We start from the raw sequence: 20,069 nt of genomic DNA on the forward strand, positions 1-20,069 counted from the left end.
CATGGTCTTGAGCCCACCAGTAGCAGTTGATGAGGACTCTAAATTCTGTGAAATAGTAACAAAGCAATCTATTTGAAACTTTGTTAGAATAATCGCCTTGAATTTCAGAGGTTCTTATGCTTCTCCTAGAATTGTGGGTTATTTTCAGTATATAGAATTTATGTTACCTATTTTCTTTACATTTGTGTCTGTCAGTATATTTATAGAAAAAAGGGGTACAAAATCTAACATATTTATTATACAAAAGTTCTTAGTGATATGTACCTGTTTTGCAACAGTTAATACTGGAAGTTACACAGTACAATAAATAACAGCACAGAATCTAGAGCTAGAGTCTTTAAATTCAAATGCTCAACTCTACCAATTACATATATTACATCGGGTGACCTTGGACAAGTTACTTGACTTCTATGTTGCCCAATCTTGTCATCTATAAGAACTACTAAATAGAGTACTTGAAGGATTTTCCAAGTATGGGGGTTCCTAGTACCTAAAACATAGTAAATAGTATTGTGTTAACATTAAAAAATTAACTACATTATGTTCTGTTTATATTTGCAATTAATTTGTTTTGATTAATTTAACCTGTCATTTCAGTCTAAACAGTCATGCATTCCTTCCAAAGAATTAGATAATTGGGGTATGAAAGTTGATTAGCCTTTATGTTGAGGCATACTCTTCAAAACATCATCAGCTAATCTAGTGACAAAAAGAAATAGGATCAATTAAATATTCCAGTTAGAAGTTAGGACTATGAAATGCAGATTAATGCTCAACCTACCTGTTCCTATTATCTATTGCTGTTTAACAAACTACTCCAAAATTTAATGGCTTAAAATAACAATTTAGTTATTATATCTCATGAATCTATGAGTTAGGAATTTGAATTGAGCAGGGAGCACATTTCTCCTTAACACTTCCCGGGACCTACTTTAGCTAGGATGATAGAAACACCTGCAGGCTGGCTGGGCATCTCTCTCCCTACCTCTCTCTGTTTCTCTTTCTCCCTCCCTCCCTCCCTCCATCTCTCCAAAGTTCCTACAATTTGGCTATCTTGGGCTTCAGACAGGGGACACAGATCCAACTTTTCCATGGGAGGATTGTCAAACAACTTGCAACCGTCTTTAATTTGCCATACTAATTGATTTTAGGTTACTTGCCTTGCTCCTAATTTGTGTTAATTTAAAAATCAATATTTTTCAGTACTGGGCCAGAGCAAATTTACTAATTTTGAACATTCATGAAATAATTAAAACTTCTGTCTATTTAAATAATTTTGTCCAGAAATGTTTTAGGCTAAAAAAAGTTAATGCATAAAAATAAAGCAAAAGAAGAAAAAAGGAATGAAAAAAAATATGGCAAGGGAATTATAGCACTCAAAGAAGTTTTTCCAGTTCTTTGAATCTGGATAGTACATTGGATTATACCAACATATTCAAAACAAATAAAATCTAATTATAAGGTCAAATTATCAAAATAAAATAAAATATTGCCCAAGGAAAATGCATCCATTACCAGCACCCCCATGACCCAAGTTACAATATGTGAATATTCAAAATGGGCAACATTTGTTACCATTCCTAAAGAGCAGAGACCTCTGCACTTTGGTGGGTGCATCTTTTCTTTTTACCCTAAATTTAACATGTTTCATTATAGGTCATTTTCTTTTTTTCCAATTTAATTTCAAAACAAGTTTATGTATATGAGTAAACAAATATGTTCACTGTTTTATGATAATACAGATAACAATAATGATTAGAAAATGACCTTACATGGGCTTGAATTTCTGTAGTTACCTTTAAAACTGTCTCCAGTTTACATATTTAAATGTCATTGTTTCAAATACCACATTGGAGCTGCAAGAAACTCTTTTCTTGGTGATTTGTGGGGAGTTGTCATTTTCTAATTTGTTTATTGGTATTATATTACTTATTCTCTCAGGGATGAGATATCACTCAGTTTCCAGTCACAAACTCTTGGTAAACCTATATTTATTTTATTATATATCTTCAGTCTTGAGGTAATCATTTGGTACCGTTTTAATGGTACCAGTCCTCTGAGGAAATTCAAAATCAATGCCTGTGTTAGATCTTTAATTTAAAATATTGGGTATTTAGATCAAAACAGTGTGCTTTTCAAGTTGAGGCAACATCACTTACAAGAGAGGTTTAAAAATCTGTTGTTTGGGGAGCCTGGACTGCATTTCTTGAAACTTACTATGCTTGGTATTTTTGTATATCAATGTTGACAGGTATCTTTGTTTTAGTTTGAACAAAACAAAGATATCTGTAATCAGATTGCAATTAAGAGTCATAAACAAATGAAAATAAATAAAATTCCTCCATGGTGACAAAATACATTTAAATGGAAAAGATGCAAATGAAAAATAAATCAGAAAGTGTTTTTGTCCTGTTTTAAATGGGGCTAAGAAATTCTCATGCTTGTATATTTAAATGAATTTCTGGCTTATTTTCAATTCAAATAGTAGCTCTTACATCACTCTGTGGATGATTTGGACAAATATTAAGAGTTAATCTGCCATTCTTCATCAGTGATACTGTTTTACAGTGGAGACTTCTACAAAGCCTTTCCTCGTATTCTAGTGAAATTCCTGCTCTAATGAAATTTTACCTATCTTACCTTCTTTTCTAGGAATAAAGAGACAATGTTTTGAGGCCAATTCATCTGCATTTACCCTCTGGATATTTCATTTTCAAAGATTTGCTCTTTTCTGTCTTTTACCTTACCTAATACATCTTCCAATTAGTACTATTTAAAAAATTTTAACTGCTGTATATTTTTTTTATAAAAACACACCTCTTCTTTCTTGCTTTATTTTTAAAATAATCCACACTGTAACATTAAGTAGAATTTTTCAAAGGCCCATGTGTACTTGCCTTTCTAGTTTTACTTCTGTTTTAGTTTCCCCGACTGCTAAAGCAAATACCATACAATGGGTTGGTTAACAACAGGAGGTTATTGGCTCAAAGTTTCACAAGCTAGAAGCCCTGCTTCTTCCTGGTGTCTTCGGCCTGGTGGGCAACCTTAAGGGTTCCTTAGCTTTTCCACCACATGGCAATGCATGTTCCAGGTTCCATTGACTTCCAGCTTCTGGCTGCTCCCAGAGGCCTCTCTTTCTGTGTCTAATTCCTTCAGCCATATTGGATTAAGGTCTACCCTCATTTAGTTTGGGCACACCTAACTAATAACATCTTCAAAGGTCTTAATTACAAATGGGTTTGCATTCTCAGGACCTGCAGTTGTGACCAGATCATGCATTTGTGGGGGACATGATTCAATCCCCAGCAATGCCACTCCATTCTGCCATGCTGTTCTAAGGCTTTAACTTCAGAAGTATTCAGCATGACATTTGGAATAACATTTATTATTTGAAGAAATCAACATATATGTATTTATGTTTCCAAAGGTATTTAGTGTGCTTTTTCTCTGTGGCATTTATTGCTAATTTATGCTAATTCTATAATAAAGTTGGTTTTAATCTGGCTTTTAAGACATTACAATATGCAGCTATTTTAATACTTGATCTATACTACTGATATCAGAAGGAATTGTAACCATTTCTAACAATATGTTTTAAACTAATTTGTCATCTTCAAATACTCTAATAATGATTATGATTTCTCCTTTTCATTCCCCCCTTTTAGATAAAAGAATTTTATCTACCCTCAAAATTCAATAAATATAAAATCTTTAAATTTTTGCTCTGTTGTTTGTATTTCCTCATTTTTTCTATCTGTATGTTATTATTCTTATGACCAAATTTACAATTGATTTTTAAATTCTGATAAATTATCAAAAACTTTAAGACTGAATGGGAGATTCAGAGTTGCTATTTATGATACATTTTTAAGAAATATTAAGCAATTTTGGAATTAAGATACTTTCTTCAGGGACAAGTATCAAGCTTTAAATATTTCATTTTTACTTGAACAAAATTATAAATATTTATAGAGTACTAGAGCATGGAAGAACAGTCTCAGTCTATATCCCATCAATACCAAGGTAGCTTACATCAAGGCAGATGGGAAAGTTAATACTGAATAAATAGTCAGAAATGTATAAAAAAGATATATCATCACAAATCTCATTATTTTTTCAACATACTATTTTGTAAAATTTATTTTGGCAAGGAAAATCTTGGATGTTCTCCATAATGTTCCCAAGGGAATGCACAGACTATAGAAACACAGTATTATTGCATTTTGATTATGGAGGTATTATAAGCAAAAACAAACACACAAACAAAAATAAAAAAAACAATTTTCCCGTAATTTATTTGACTTCTTAATCTATGCAAATTCATTTTAAATTGCTATAACATTATTTAGGAATTTAAAAACTAAATTTATAGTGCAATTCATTAATTTCTTTATTCATTCATTTTAACAATATATCACGAAAGCTGGCAATATGGTAGGCACACTGTATTAAACAGTGGGAACATAAAGGCAAACAGGAAAACAGATCACATACAAAAGCAAAAAGTGACCTCTCACAGCATTTACAGGATTACCTTAAGGTGCAAGCCTATCATTTCCGATTTTTAGGTGTGCCACCTATTCATAATAGCTCCTAAAATAAAGAATGCTGTATTACACATCTGCCAGAATCCATATATTTTTCACCTTATCCTAAAAATTCCTGAACCTTTGATATGGATATAACCTTCCCAGTTCTTAATGAGAAACTGACTACAACTGGACCATATCAGCTCTATTGGTTTCATCACAGCAAGAGGATGTTCTAAAGGTCACATTATACTAATTTGGCAATTTCCCCTAACATTAAATTTAGTTATTTCAAGCAGTTAGTTACTTACTTGTAAGTTATATACTTTGTGAAAATAAATTATGAATGTTTAATTACAGATTAATATTTCTCTTCTTTCTTTTGCAACATTTTCTATTATTGCTCAACATTTAATGTTCAGAGAATGCACTTAATTTTCATTTTAGGTGACACAAGATACACTTTGGAAAGGATATATTGAAAATGTCATAAATGCATTTCAAAGTGATTTGAGGTTATCTCATATTTTGGATTGCAGCTGGTAATCAAGAGTTGATTATAGTGAATTATAACCATGTATACAAAGTGATACTTCTCCAGAAGTGCAGTCAAAAAGTAGTTGCATACTTAGAATATCTACATTTTTTCTTACTTATGCATATTTTGGAATTTTGTCATGGCAGTGGCCAATTTTTACCTAAGGAAAACATTTCAGAACACCCTCTCAACTAGCTTCTTGACCTCCTCTCTCCCCAACTTAGAAACTCCCATTTCTACTTGATGATGCAATCATCCAATTACTCATGTGGATTATCAAGTACTGAAGAAGTAGCTATAAATATACTTGTACCTGGAAAGGACAGCTGCCCTAAAATTAATTTTCCCATCTTGGGACTCTTACTTTGGAGCAGCAGTTTAAGTAGTCTAGTTTTCCCAATGCTATGTGATCAGAGCCACACCAATATACTTTCTGTTGAATGGTTTAGATATTTATCACTTTTTAAAAACAAAATACAAACAAAATCAGTGTAATAAAAAGGAAGAAAGTCCTCAACTGGATATCCACCCAAAGGCTAAAGCAAATATAGTTATATTTAACAGTGCACTTTAGAAGCCATTCCATTAAAGAAAGAAGCAAGATAAGATTCCTGCTTTTACAGTTATTATTCAATATTTTAGTAAAAAAAAAAAAAAACTTGACCATTGCAATAAGACAAGAAAAATATTCATGTAGGTCTTGCACATTTTTTTTCTCTTACACTTAAATATTGTAGAGTTTTTGTTGCTATGATGAGTACAATATTTTAAAATGTAATTTTAATTAGTAATTGCTATCTAAGTGACTTGTTTTATAGTTCTAATTCTCTTCAGTTAATACACTAGGAATTTATAAGTAGACAATAATAATTAGCAGAAAGAAAGTGATGATTTATTAACAGTTAAGTTTTTAGTAGAGACACTTTCCATATGTTAAAAAAAACATTGATTTTAAATTTCAAGAATATAATTGTCTGCCTTAGGAATAACCATTCTGTAGACCATATGATTTGGCCAGGGTAGCATAAGATTTTCTTTTTCTGAAGTGCTCTAAAAAAGGATTAGGTTAATATTTAGAGGGGATTAACCAAGACAACTGATACACAAATAGAAATGAATGACCTCTAGAAATATATACTCTTATATTTTCTATTTTACAGAAGTACTATTACCTCAGTTCTTGGGCTCACACTGTTCATTCTGGGGCCTGATTGTACAAATCCTAGAACTGAAGTACACTCAGAATTGGTAACTCTCTCAGGAATTGACTGAATCTAATTAAATCCAAAAGAGACCAGAATGTCCGTGTACTAATTTTAGGGCAGCTGTCCTTTCCAGGTACAAATATATTTATAGCTGCTTCTTCAGCACTTGATAATCCACATGAGTAATTGGACGATTGCATCATCAAGTAGATACATGAAAAATCTTAAAGACCCTGTCCCCAGGTAGAGCTCAGTCTTGTAGTGTCAGTAAAATAAAGTCCACTAGATTCAGTGTCTCTTCTTTAGGCAGTAATTGTTTGACACTTAGCAAGTACAAGCTTTCCTTTTCCTAGGATCATGTGAAATATTTTCCTTTCATTAGAAAAATGTTTTCAGATTTGTTAATACCATTGTTTAGGCAACAAAATTCTTTCATAACCTTCAAACTTAATGTTTCTAGGCAAAGTAATTCTTGATTTGTCCAGGCAAATATCCTTTTTCAGATAATGTGTTATATTCATTATATGTAGTTTTAATTTTTGAGAGGATTTTGTGGAGACATTTCTATAGCCTTCTCTCATGTGTCATTTGATGAGAGAGAGAGAGAGAGAGAGAGAGAGAGAGAGAGAGTGTGTGTGTGTGTGTGTGTGTGTGTGTCACAGAGAGGCAGGGGCAGAAAGACAGACACAGAAACAAAGACAGAGAAGAGATAAACAAGGACTTAGAAGACTCCTACTAAAACCATTAATATCCATTGTTAAAATTGTTTTTATTTAGGCAATCTATAGCTTCACTCTTCTAGCCAGTAGAACAAGAGCTTTACCATTGACTAAATTAGACCACTGCCCAAAGCCATAACAATTATGGTAGTAGGTTGCTAGTTTTTAACACCACTCATGCCCATTTCTGATAGTTTTGACTTCTAAAAGAATGTCCTGGAGCCCATCAAATAAATACTATTCCCAGCCCTTAGCAAGAATATTTTGTGTTCCATGAAATATAGAATAAGTTATAAACCGCAGGTAACACCTTTAATCTTTCTATATGGTATGATATCAAATGAGAATAAAAATAAAGGCAGTATGTGTAGATATGTTAAAATTTCCCCTTTTAACCACATCCATATATATAATTCTGTGCTGTTATTTACACTCACTATTTTTTGCTACTATACCATCCATTTCCAATACTTTACAATGTACAAATTAAGTATCAACTCCCCATTCCCTACCCCCAACCCAACCCCTGGTGATCTAGATTCTAGACTCTAACTCTATGAGTTTGCTTATTCTAATTATTTCATATAGTGAGATCATACAATATTTGTCCTTTTGTGTCTGGCTTATTTCACTCAACAAAATGTCTTCAAGTTTCATCCATGTTGTCACATGAACCAGAACTTCACATGAAACTTTTTAATGCTGAATAATATTCCATTGTATGTAGATACTACATTTTGTTTATCTATTCATCAGTTGATGGACACTTGGATTGCTTCCATCTTTTGGCAATTGTGAATAATGCTGCTGTGAACATTGGTGTGCAGTATCAGTTTGAGTCCCTGCTTTTTTTAATACTTTGGCATATATATCTAGTAGAGGGATTTCAGGGTCATTAGATAATTCTATACTTAGCTCTCTGAGGAACTGCCAAACTGTCTTCAACAGTGGCTGCACCATTTTACATTCCCATCAGCAATTGATGAGTGTTCCTATTTATCCACATCCCCTCTAAGACTTGTAATTCTCCTTTTTTTAATGGTAAACATTCTAATGGGTGTGAAATTGTATCTCATGGTGGTTTGAATGTGAATTTCCCTAATAGCTAATGATGTTGAGCATCTTTTCATGTGCTTTATAGCCATTCTTCAACAAATGGTTCTGAGAGAACTGGATATCCATTCATTATATCATTAAGGAAATGTCTATGCAGATCTTTTACCCATGTTTTAATAGGTTTATTTGTCTTTTTGTTGTTGAGTTGTAGGATGGATTTCTTTATATATTCTGGATATTAAAACCTCATTGGATATGTGATTTCCAATATTTTTTCCCATTGAGTAAGTTTTCTTTCACTTTTGTGATACAGTCTTCTAATGCACACAATTTTTAATTTGATGAGGTCCCATTTATCTATTTCTTCTACTGTTGTCTCTGTTTTGGATGTAAAGTCTAAAAAACATTGCCTAAAATCCTGAAGATGTTTCCACATTTTCTTCTAAGAACTTTATAGCGCTGGTTCTGATTTTGAGGTCTTTGATACAGTTGGAGTTAATTTTTGTATATGGTGTGGGATATAGGTACTCCTTCATTCTTTTGCACATGGATATCCAGTTCTCCCAGAACCATTTGTTGAAGAAACTACTCTTTCCCAACTGAGTGGGCTTAGCAGCCTTGCCAAAAATCAATTGATCATAGATGAGTGGGTCTATATCTGAACTTTCAATAGATTCCTTTGGTCTATATGTGTAGTCTTATGCCAGTATCTTGCTCTTTAGTTACTGTAGCTTTGTAATAAGCTTTAATGTCAGGAAGTGAGAGTTCTCCAACTTCATTCTTCTTTTTTGAGTTGTTTTTTGCTATTCAGGGCCCCTTACCCTTCCAAATAAATTTGATAATTGGCTTTTCCATTTCATATTACCAGTTCTTCTTGCTTTACAAGATTATTACAAGTATTACAAAAAGGATGTATGTGAAAACACCTTGTAAATTTAAAGCATGTACAAATCATAGTCATTGTTTTATGATCACTGATATACTTTTGCAACTATATGCTTATAGAAAAAAGTATACAACATAATTTTTAGTCACAGCTGTAATCCAATTAAGTTAAAATACACACACACACACACGCACACACAGAGGTGACCTCTTGCAGAAATCCCACTATATCCAAAGATTTTAATAGGAAAAGAAACCTAAAAGATAACACTACACTGGCCTCTTGTGTCTAATTCCATGAGTGGGAATGGCAAAATCAAGAAATGGAGGAGAGGAGTTAAGAGAACAACTCAAAGCAGGAGAAAGGGTACCTGCATTTTTGACATTATTGAATTTAAACACTAGGTAGGACTTTGGTGATTATGTAAGCTAAACCCACTATAGTGTCTAAGCACTTTACACACAGAGAGCTTTCAATGAATGTTCATGGAACTGATGAATTTTATAGATGAGTAAATCAATCTTGAAGGTGACTTGCAGGTACGTAATAGAACTAGAATCAAAATCAAGCCCAACATGAGAATTCCAACCCTGAATTCTTACCTGTATGGGCTGCCTTGATTGACAACAGGCCATGTTACCTGACATAGAAGGACACAGCTGTGGGGACACAGCATCCAAGCCTATTTCTCTTCACAAAGTTACAGTTTTCAATTTAAATTCCAACAGGATCCAGACTCTACTAATGGTGTTCCTTTTAGTTTCCACAAAGAGTTGCCACCTTAAGAGATAAAGCTAAAGCATTTTAGCTCAATGAAAAGATTCAGTGTGGCAATAAGATCAGACATCCAGAAAAGCCTTGATTCCTAGCAGCTGAGAAGAAAAAATGCCTGGCTATAAGTTTCAGGATCTTCAAATGGGAAGAGAATCATAAATCATAAATTTATAATTGTGCTGGTTTGGATGTATTATGTCCTCCAAAACACCATGTTCTTTGATGCAATCTTGTGGGAGCAGATGTGTTAGTGTTGGTTAGGTTGGAACCTATTGATTGAGTGTTTCCATGGAAATATGACTCAATCAACTGTGGATAAGACCTTGATTGAAAAATTTCCATGAAGTTGTTACCCCAGTCACTGAGGGTGGGTCTGAATTAAATCACTGGAGCCATATGAAAAGCTCAGACAGGAGCTCACGGCTTGCTGCAGCCTAGAGAGGAACATCCTGGGAGAGAGGCCCTTTGAAACCAGAACTCCAGAGCAGATGCCAGCTACATGCCTTCCTAGCTAAAAGAGTTTTTCCAGATGCCATTGGCCATCCTCCAGTGAAGTTACCTGTTCTAGTCTGCTAATGCTGCTGGAATGAAAAACACCAGAAATGAATTGGCTTTTATAAATGGGGTGTATTTGATTACAAAGTTACAGTCTTAAGGCCATAAAGTGTCCAAGGTAAGTCATCGACAATTGGGTACCTTCACTGGAGGATGGCCAATGGTGTCCGGAAAACCTCTGTTAGCTGAGAAGGCAGGTGGCTGGTATCTGCTCCAAGGTTCTGGTTTCAAAGTGGCTTTCTCCCAGGATGTTCCTCTCTAGGCTACAGTTCCTCAAAAATGTCACTCTTAGTTGCTCTTGGTGTGTTTGTTCTCTCTCAGCTTCTCCAGAGCAAGAGCCTGCTTTTAATGGCTGTCTTCAAAATGTCTCTCATCTGCAGCTCCTCTCTCAGCTTCTGTGCATTCTTCAAAGTGTCCCTCTTGGCTGTAGCAAGCTTGCTCCTTTTGTCTGAGCTTATATAGTGCTCTAGTAAACTAATCAAGGCCCACGCTGAATGGGCGGGGCCACACCTCCATGGAAATTATCTAATCAGAGTTATCACATACAGTTGGGTGGGTCACATCTCCATGGAAATACTCAAAAGATTCCAATCTAATCAGCAGTAAAACATCTGCCCCACAAGATTGCATCAAAGAATATGGCCTTTTCTGGGGGACATAATACATTCAAACTGGCACAGTACCCAATTGTTGGCGCCTTACCTTGGACACTTTATGGCCTCAAGACTGTAACTGTATAACCAAATAAACCCCTTTATAAAAGCCAATCCATTTCTGGTATTTTGTATTCCAGAAGCATTAGCAAACTGGAACGATAATCATAAATCAAGAAAGCAATATATGCATATCCTATTTGACAATGCCCTATATTCACACAATTTGACTCAATTGTTTTTCTTAAAAAAGTGCATATAAATATACAAAGTAGAAATCATATATTTTATTTTAGGAAATGGATATATATAACATATATTAAAATACATCATCACTAAATATTTTTCTAGTAATTGGTGAACTTATACGTACTCATTCAAGTAGTGGTAGTGCTATAAACTCTTGCACTTTCAGTCAACAAACATTAATGCACAAGACTGCCAATACTCTCAGCCAGTGAGCACTCTACTGCCCTATGCTAAATTTACTGTGCTTTGTAATCCATGGGATTATGCCTTTGGAGCATCCCTTTTTGCCATTTATTTACTTCCTGACAACTGTGACCCATAGAAGTGTGTAAACAATAATCCATACGAAGCATCCACATATGTATGGATTTTCCTTAAAGAATTTTAAAAAAATATTATTGGGAAATTAGTAAATACTTAGAACTGAATAATAATACATCATTAAAATTTACAGAGTACAATTAGTGCAGCATTTACAGTGAAATTTGTAGACAAATTATATATTTGAACTAACATGCTGATTATTAATGAGTTAGGGATGGAACTTAAGAAATTATAAAAATAACAGAAATAACACAAAGAAAGCATTAAGAAGAAATAAAATAATTCATAATAAAAGCATATATTTAATGTTAATATAAAACAAAAAAACAATAGAGTGATAAACAGAGCCAAAACTTGGCTCAAACTGCTAGAAAGGCTGATCAAGAAATAAAAAATATAAAAATAAACAATACTAAGAATGAAAAGGGGGATATTACCACAGATTCAGCAAACATGATAAAGATATTAAAATGTTATGACGAAAAGAACGCATTGCCCAGGAAAGTTGGAAGATGTGCGTATCCTATAACTAGCAATTCTGTTTGTAAGTTTAAGCTCCAGAGAAATTCTTACACAAATACCCTATGCAAGCATGTTCAGAATTCAAGCTGTCAGGATTAATAAAGTGATCTAGATTACTCTGAGGTGCTCTTTGGCAAAGCACTAGCTTTATGTGGTGAGAACTACTATGAATTGGAGTAGATGTGTCAGCAGAAAGGCAATTAGCAAAACTTCCAGGACAATCGTGTCCTATGCTTTTCAAGGGTAAGAGCTAACTTAGTTTCCCAAAAGCTTGAAAACAACAAAGGAGAGAAGGGCTACTATAAACTGTGAGAAGCAACCATCGCAACTGCTTCACTCTGAACCCTTTTCTATGTCATGCACACAGGTGGCAAAATGTAAGACAAGGCAGAACTGGCGGTGAGTGATTCAGTCTGAGCAACCAGTTAATTCATCCCTGGAAGAATTTTTATTCCAGGGATGTAGCCACAGATACACTTTTGTATATAACAGCAGAAATTCTGAAAGCTGCCTACAAAAGGTGACTGCCTGTAACTTTATTGAGTAGGAAATTACTACTTAGCTAGGTTTTGGTGAAGGAACAAAGACAATGTGTAATTATTATGGGTAGTCATTCTAAGAGTAAGCTTGTAAACCCATATTTTCTCTTTCGGGGGATAAGACTGACCTCTTTTTTTAATTGCTTTAAAATTTTTCTCTTGGTTATTTCGTATGGTGAACCAGTGCTCAAGATACACCGTAATACACTATAACTCTCATGTTGCAGAAATTTCTGTGAAACGCAGAAAATCCTCTTCTTGTATACAAGGTTGAAAAATCCAGCTGTTCAACAAATTTCCACCAGAAACAATACTGTCTCTTCTAATATGGGTTTTCAGCTCTAAAATTATGATGGCCTTAATATTAGCAAGTTCCTGCTTTCAACCCTTAGCAGATGATTATTGCATCAATGATTTTATATACTTTGTTTTTATTCCCTTTTATTTTATGCTAGGTGGATAAATTTTTATTTACCTTCTAATCTTGGTATTACCTAGAAATAAATATAAATTTCAATTTGTCTGTTTTGTCTTTTTATTTAAAATATTGATATTGTTCCTTTTTTTCTTTCTATTTTATGTTTAATAAACAGTTTTATTATTTGGGGTATAGATGGCAAATTCAATTCCTCAATTAGACACAGTGGTCTCTCATAGCATATAACGGTGTGACAAATGAGACCATAAAGTTTAAAAATGATCCTTAAGTTAAGGACTTTTTCTCAAAAGTAGCTTAAGGGAAAAGATCTTCGTAGTTCTAAACCTTAAAGCATCACCAGCAAGTAAAGGCAGTTGGCATATTCTATATATATTTATATAATATATATTTATTATAAGTTTGTCATTCTGGCAGTTCTCCTGAACAACAGAATTTTTCAGTCAATGACAAAATGAAATCTTGATGGAAATATTGTAGATAAACTGTAAGCATCAAATGAGTGATTCAATTAGTGACCTTCCATCCTTGAGAATTTCTATCTTTAAAATTATCATGAGAATAATAGAGGATTAATTTAAGGACTTGGTGACCTAATTTGACCTGGTGAATTTTGAAGATCTGTTCATACACATACAATTTTTTCAGATACCCTAGTAAAATAACGTATATAAAGTATGGAATAAAAACACTATACAAAATACTATTGTTTATTTGTCCCCACCACCAGCATATTGCAGCACTCACTCATATGGACAGATAAAATGAACTATGCTTTTCTAAGTTGGTGGGCAACAGAACCAAATTAAAAATACCTGCTGACTGGATCATTCAGAATGCCCTGGCAGTTAGATTTATTATTAGTCAGGTGAGGCAGTTTGACAGTTAACGCAGGAGACTGGGAAGCAAATCTCCAGGCCTGCCTCTGATTCTGATGCGGTAAGTCTTTCATACCTTTTTAAGTCTTCAATTGCTCCTACATGAGCAAATTATTTTTAAATCTACTTCACAATCACTATGTAATTTGTACATCTTTAAATATAAGTTACATCTGCAGGAAGAGTCAATTCCCCTCAAATTCCATCATTTTATGATTCAAGTTGACTCAACATCATTTGTTACTGCTGGGAAATCACTGAGTTATAAAACGAAACAATTGATTCAGGATAAATGATTTTAAACTTTAGAAAACAATTAATTTATTTTTCCTTTTACCCACAGGTCTACCCACGGATAGCGCCGGCATTTTGGCACTACCTGCGGGTAGAAGTGAGTAGCGGGTACTTGAATTCTCCCACTTTTGCTCCTTGCACTCTGCTGGTGTGGTCTGATCTGATGTGCCCATTTTGCTCAAGATGCAGCTGCCATTCTGTGTGAATGTGCTCTCTTGCTGCCACCATTCCTTAGAGTTGGACCAGAAATGCAAATCACCAAAGATTCAAGTGCAGTTTATATAAGATTAACTACTTTTCTTAATAAATTTCCAAATCAAGACTATATCATGTGCATCATCATAATGGTAAATAACTGAATGCTAAATCATGGAAAGCTATGCTTACACCTCTTTTTGATCAATACTGTGATACTCAGAAAATAATTCCTCAGCTTAACTTTGGAAAGCCACTAAGGAAAAGATGAGGTAACTCCGCTTCATTTCCTTTCTCCTTTTTTCTCTCCCTCAGGAGCATGAGCAGCTCACCTACTCCTCCACGAGGTCCAAGGCCCCCAGTGTCATTATCACAGGTCTCAAGCCTGCCACCAAGTATGTATTTCATATTCGAGTCAGGACTGCAACAGGATACAGTGGCTACAGTCAGAAGTTTGAATTTGAAACAGGAGATGAAAGTAAGTTTCACGCAAGCACGTGAAGTAAGAGTTTAATTTAGTACTGTTGCAATTTGAACCAATATTTAAAAATCTGATGTCCCAAATCTTCAAACTAGATTTGGCACATGTTCATACTCACACAGTCATTTCAATTAATGTTCTGGTGCTACCATTAAATACGAAGTGTCTTGCTGTAAGGCCATTGTAATTTAGGCCAAGTATGCCCCTTTTGCAGAATTCATCACTCTCGCTGGATGCTGTTAGCCTAATTGTTTGCTAGTCCTAGCATGATAATATTATATTTAATGAAAACTTGGAAGAGAGTAAAACCATAGGAAAATAATTTTAGCAGTTAGTTCAAAATTGTGCAGCTTTGGCTTATTATCTTAGTTAGAGCCATAAAAACAGTGATTGGGAGACAAATATCACTAAAAGGCACATTATAAGTTTAAATATAGATGCATGGGCTTAATTAGAAACTCAGATTAATTCCATAGCCTCTAAGTACTGAAAACCACACTGGGAAATGAAGGGAGTGAGGTGTTCCAACAGCATGTAACACAGGCTTAGAAATTTCTTACTCATTCTAACCTCAACTTTACCATTGAATTGTGATTTTCAGAAATTCATCTAACTGCTATCTTTGTAAGGATAATATAGGTTAATTTTGCTATGTATCTCTATGGAAAAGTGTCCAAAAATTTAATTAAAATAAAAACCTGCCCCCATTATTGCTAAAATACCTATTTTAGTATAAGAACTCAAGTATAGCAAATTTATTACATTAATTTCTTGTGAACAAAGATAATAATAGTTACCATTTTTGAGCCCTTAATATATGCCAGAAACTGTGTCATGTATTTCACATGTATTATCTCCCTTAAATCTTTCAACGCAAATGAAATAGTTATTCTTTTCCTAATTTTACTTGTGAGAAAACAGAGGCCTGGGGAAATGGAATGATTTACCCAGTCATGAAGCTGATAAGAAGCTGAGCTAGAATTTGAAACTAAGGGCTATCTTCTTCCAAAACTCTTAACTACTCTCAACTACTCTACCATTCTGCAAAGTCCTAACATTTGGATTATAAAGTGCTAATTGTAAGACACCACTAAATAGGCCACATTTCTTACAGTTTTTCACTGTCTGAAAGTGAAAACCCAACCCTTTGGTTTCAAATTTTATGAAGGAAGGATTGTTTGTTTGCAATCTTAATGTGCAATATTGAACCACAAAAACTTCTTAGTTGCAACCGTATCTAATTAAAAAGTGGAAAAGTACTGAGGTATTTAAGTAAGAAGGAACTCAGCTTAGGAACAGAGAGTAAGCAAATGAATGAAAAAATTTGGTGACCTGGACCTTTACTATCAGTGATGATGACCTATAATCCTGCTGGAGACTACTGACTTCTCAAGATGAAATTATTGAGAGTGGAGTATAATTATCAGAAAATATGACTCCACAATCAAAAGCAACATAAAAATATCCAGAAAAGTGTCCTTGCTATGTCCTGGTGACTAATTTTTTCCCCTGCCCATGTGGCAAGCATTGGTCTAGGTATAAAACCAAGGAAAGTTCTGTCCAGGGAGAAATCAAGTCATTGTCCTTTCTGGGCTTGTTTATTGCATCTCTGCATCTCAGAGTTCTTAGCTTATTTAACAGTTGAAGAAATTCAGCTAACTTTTGAAAAGTTTTGAAAACCACATGGGGACAAATCTAGACAAGCCATTTGTTGGGCATCTAGAGAAAGCAATCTAGTCTAATTAAAACACACACACACACGCACACACACACACAAGAAGTTCTGCTGTAAATATTAAAATCTGATTTGGTGCTATAGTTAGTTGTAACTCTGTATTTCAGGGCTAGAATTGCTTAGATAGTATATATAATAAAAGTACTTTGAAATTCCTTAGCAGAAAAGTCCCATCCTCACAAATGATTGAGTTCAATATACTTCATTTATTCAACAAAATTGTGTAAGAAACTAAGTATTTTGCCAGACTCTGTGTGAGACTCTGGGGATAAAAAATAAGAGCTGTAGTCTCTGGTTTCAAATAATTTACAGTACAGATTTGAGGAAGGAAAATAATTTAAATTAAAAAAAATACAGGATTGAATGACATGTACTATCATAAAGAAATGCAAATGGTACTCTGAAAGCATGGAGGAGGGGCCCCTAATTAAGCACACATGGATCATGAAATTCTGCTGGATGATAAGAAGCTGGGCTCATCCCTGAAAGAGGACCAGTCAAGGAGCAGCAAATGCTCAGAGACTGAGGAAAACAGGAAATATTTATAGAAAAACAAATAATGTGTATATGGCTACAGTGATAGGAGCATGAATAGTAAAAGGAGGGAAATGAAGGTGGAGAATTACACATGGACCAAAATAAAATGCCCTTTTGGACATATAAAGAATTGTGGGACTTATCCTGAAGCTATTGAGGATTTATTTGAGGGTTTTAATTAGGGAGTGACATGACTAGATTTTCATTGAGCACATACTATGTGCAAGACTCTACCCTGAGCAATTTACAAACATTACCTCATTTAATCCTGACAAGTGCATGCCTCTTGCATAAGATACCTAAGATTACAAAGTCTGGTAACCAGTTGGTGGAGGTGCAGGATTAGAACTTTAGCACCGTCTGGCAGTGGCAGCAGCAGAGGGTAAAAACCATGTTCCAGATATTTGAATGCCATGGAGTAACTTTTATTAGATCTTTGAAGAGAAAAAAATATCTGAGAAGAATCTGAAAAATATGTTTGGGTAAACCTAGGGTTTGAGTACATAGAATGACTATTAAATCAACTTAGAGCCTAAGTGAAAATAAATCAATCATTTTTATCTGGTTTGCTTTAAATTGCATTTTCAAAGCATACGGTTTTTATCCAAAGAATTTCCATGAATAATGTTATTGTAGGATATCGGTCGATTTATCATAAATTCAGGAATATAATGACATGAATCTCAATTGATAGCATCAATCTTTTTTCCTTCATTTCCTGTTAGCTCATTTTTAAATCTTTATAACTCAGGTTTCTTGAATAGTGCCCCAATTATTTTTTTTTTTCAGTTTTTTTTTTAATTCAGTTTTATTGAAATATATTCATAAACCATACAGTCATCCATTGTATACAATCAACTGTTCACAGTATGATCATATAGTTATGCGTTCATCACCACAATCTATTTCTGAACATTTTCCTTACATCAGAAAGAATCAGAATAAGAATAAAAAATAAAAGTGAAAAGAGAATACCCAAACCATCCCCCCATCCCACCCTATTTGTCATTTAGTTTTTACTCCCATTTTTCTATTGATTTTTTTTCAATTTTTTAACTTTGTTTATCAAAAAATTAAAAACGAACAGGCAAACAACCACCAAAAAAACCCCACAACATTTCAAACAAAGCAATGGATTAAGGAAAACAAATAACCTAAAATAACTACTTTGCTTCCAATATGTTCCTACCATACCCCAAGAAAATTAATAAACCATGTCCAAACAGAGGAGTAAGAAAAACAAATAATCTAAAGTAACTACATTGCTTCCAACATGTTCCTACCATACCCCAAGAAAATTAACAACTCCTAAGAAAACAATGGAATAAGAGAAAAAAAAAACCTAAAATAACTCTATTGCTTCCAACATGATCTTACTATATCCAAGAAAGTTTACAAACCATAATCATTCCTGAGCATTCCCATAACCTTGAGATTACCCTCCATAGTTTATCTGTTCTTATTAGATTATCATTCCCCCTCCACTAATTGGTATCTCTAGGTCCCCTACATTCTACAGTATAAAACATTGTACATTTTTCACAGAATTCACATTAGTGGTAACATACAATATCTCTCTTTTTGTGCCTGGCTTATTTTGCTCAGCATTATGTCTTTTTTTTTTTTTTTTTTTTTTTTTAATCTTCATTTTATTGAGATATATTCATATACCACGCAGTCATACAAAACAAATCGTACTTTCGATTGTTCACAGTACCATTACATAGTTGTACATTCATCACCCAAATCAATCCCTGACACCTTCATTAGCACACACACAAGAATAACAAGAATAATAATTAGAGTGAAAAAGAGCAATTGAAGTAAAAAAGAACACTGGGTACCTTTGTCTGTTTGTTTCCTTCCCCTATTTTTCTACTCATCCATCCATAAACTAGACAAAGTGGAGTGTGGTCCTTATGGCTTTCCCAATCCCATTGTCACCCCTCATAAGCTACATTTTTATACAACTGTCTTCGAGATTCATGGGTTCTGGGTTGTAGTTTGATAGTTTCAGGTATCCACCACCAGCTACCCCAATTCTTTAGAACCTAAAAAGGGTTGTCTAAAGTGTGCGTAAGAGTGCCCTCCAGAGTGACCTCTCGGCTCGTTTTGGAATCTCTCTGCCACCAAAGCCTATTTCATTTCCTTTCACATCCCCCTTTTGGTCAAGAAGATGTTCTCCGTCCCACGATGCCAGGTCTACATTCCTCCCTGGGAGTCATATTCCACGTTGCCAGGGAGATTCACTCCCCTGGGTGTCTGATCCCACGTAGGGGGGAGGGCAGTGATTTCACCTTTCAAGTTGGCTTAGCCAGAGAGAGAGGGCCACATCTGAGCAACAAAGAGGCATTCGGGAGGAGGCTCTTAGGCACAACCATAGGGAGGCCTAGCCTCTCCTTTGCAGCAACCGTCTTCCCAAGGGTAAAACTTATGGTAGAGGGCTCAACCCATCAAACCACCAATCCCCTATGTCTGTGGTCATGTTAGCAACCATGGAGGTGGGGTAGGCGAATACCCCTGCACTCTCCACAGGCTCCTCAAGGGGGCACTACATCTTTTTCCAATTATTTTAATGTCAACTTTATTATTAAGTTCTCTCTTGTGTATTCTGTTTAATATATGAACTATAAAATATAAGCATTGAAATGGGTGTGAATTGGGGAGGAGAGATTAGGTCCTTTCTCACTTGATGTTCTGGTTCAAAGTTTTTTACAATAACCCAAATGAAGGAGTTTACACTTACATTTTCTTTAGCCACCCTTTTATGCATTGTTCAACTTCTAGTTTTGCTGAGAACCAACAAGACAATAATATAAATATAAAATAATTCCTTTTCTGAGTCATAATAATCTTAATCAACTACATGTAGTTTACAATAATAGTGGCATCCTAAGAGCAACCATGGTTATGCTCCTGAACATCCTCTTGCACTCTGAAGACACTTCGCAGAATTTTTTTTTT

The 20,069-nt window shown here is 34.4% G+C and overlaps 1 protein-coding gene across 1 annotated transcript in view; it reads left to right on the plus strand.

The window, feature by feature from the left end:
* The window catches only part of EPHA6 (EPH receptor A6), a 1,002,097-nt gene that overhangs the window by 652,999 nt on the left and 329,029 nt on the right, over positions 1-20,069 (plus strand). The window contains 2 exon segments of the mRNA XM_037834014.1: positions 14,207-14,254; positions 14,668-14,830. Coding sequence (XP_037689942.1) covers positions 14,207-14,254; positions 14,668-14,830 — 211 coding nt within the window.

This window comes from Choloepus didactylus, chromosome 1 (genome assembly GCF_015220235.1).
Source record: "Choloepus didactylus isolate mChoDid1 chromosome 1, mChoDid1.pri, whole genome shotgun sequence".
NCBI lineage: Eukaryota > Metazoa > Chordata > Mammalia > Pilosa > Megalonychidae > Choloepus > Choloepus didactylus.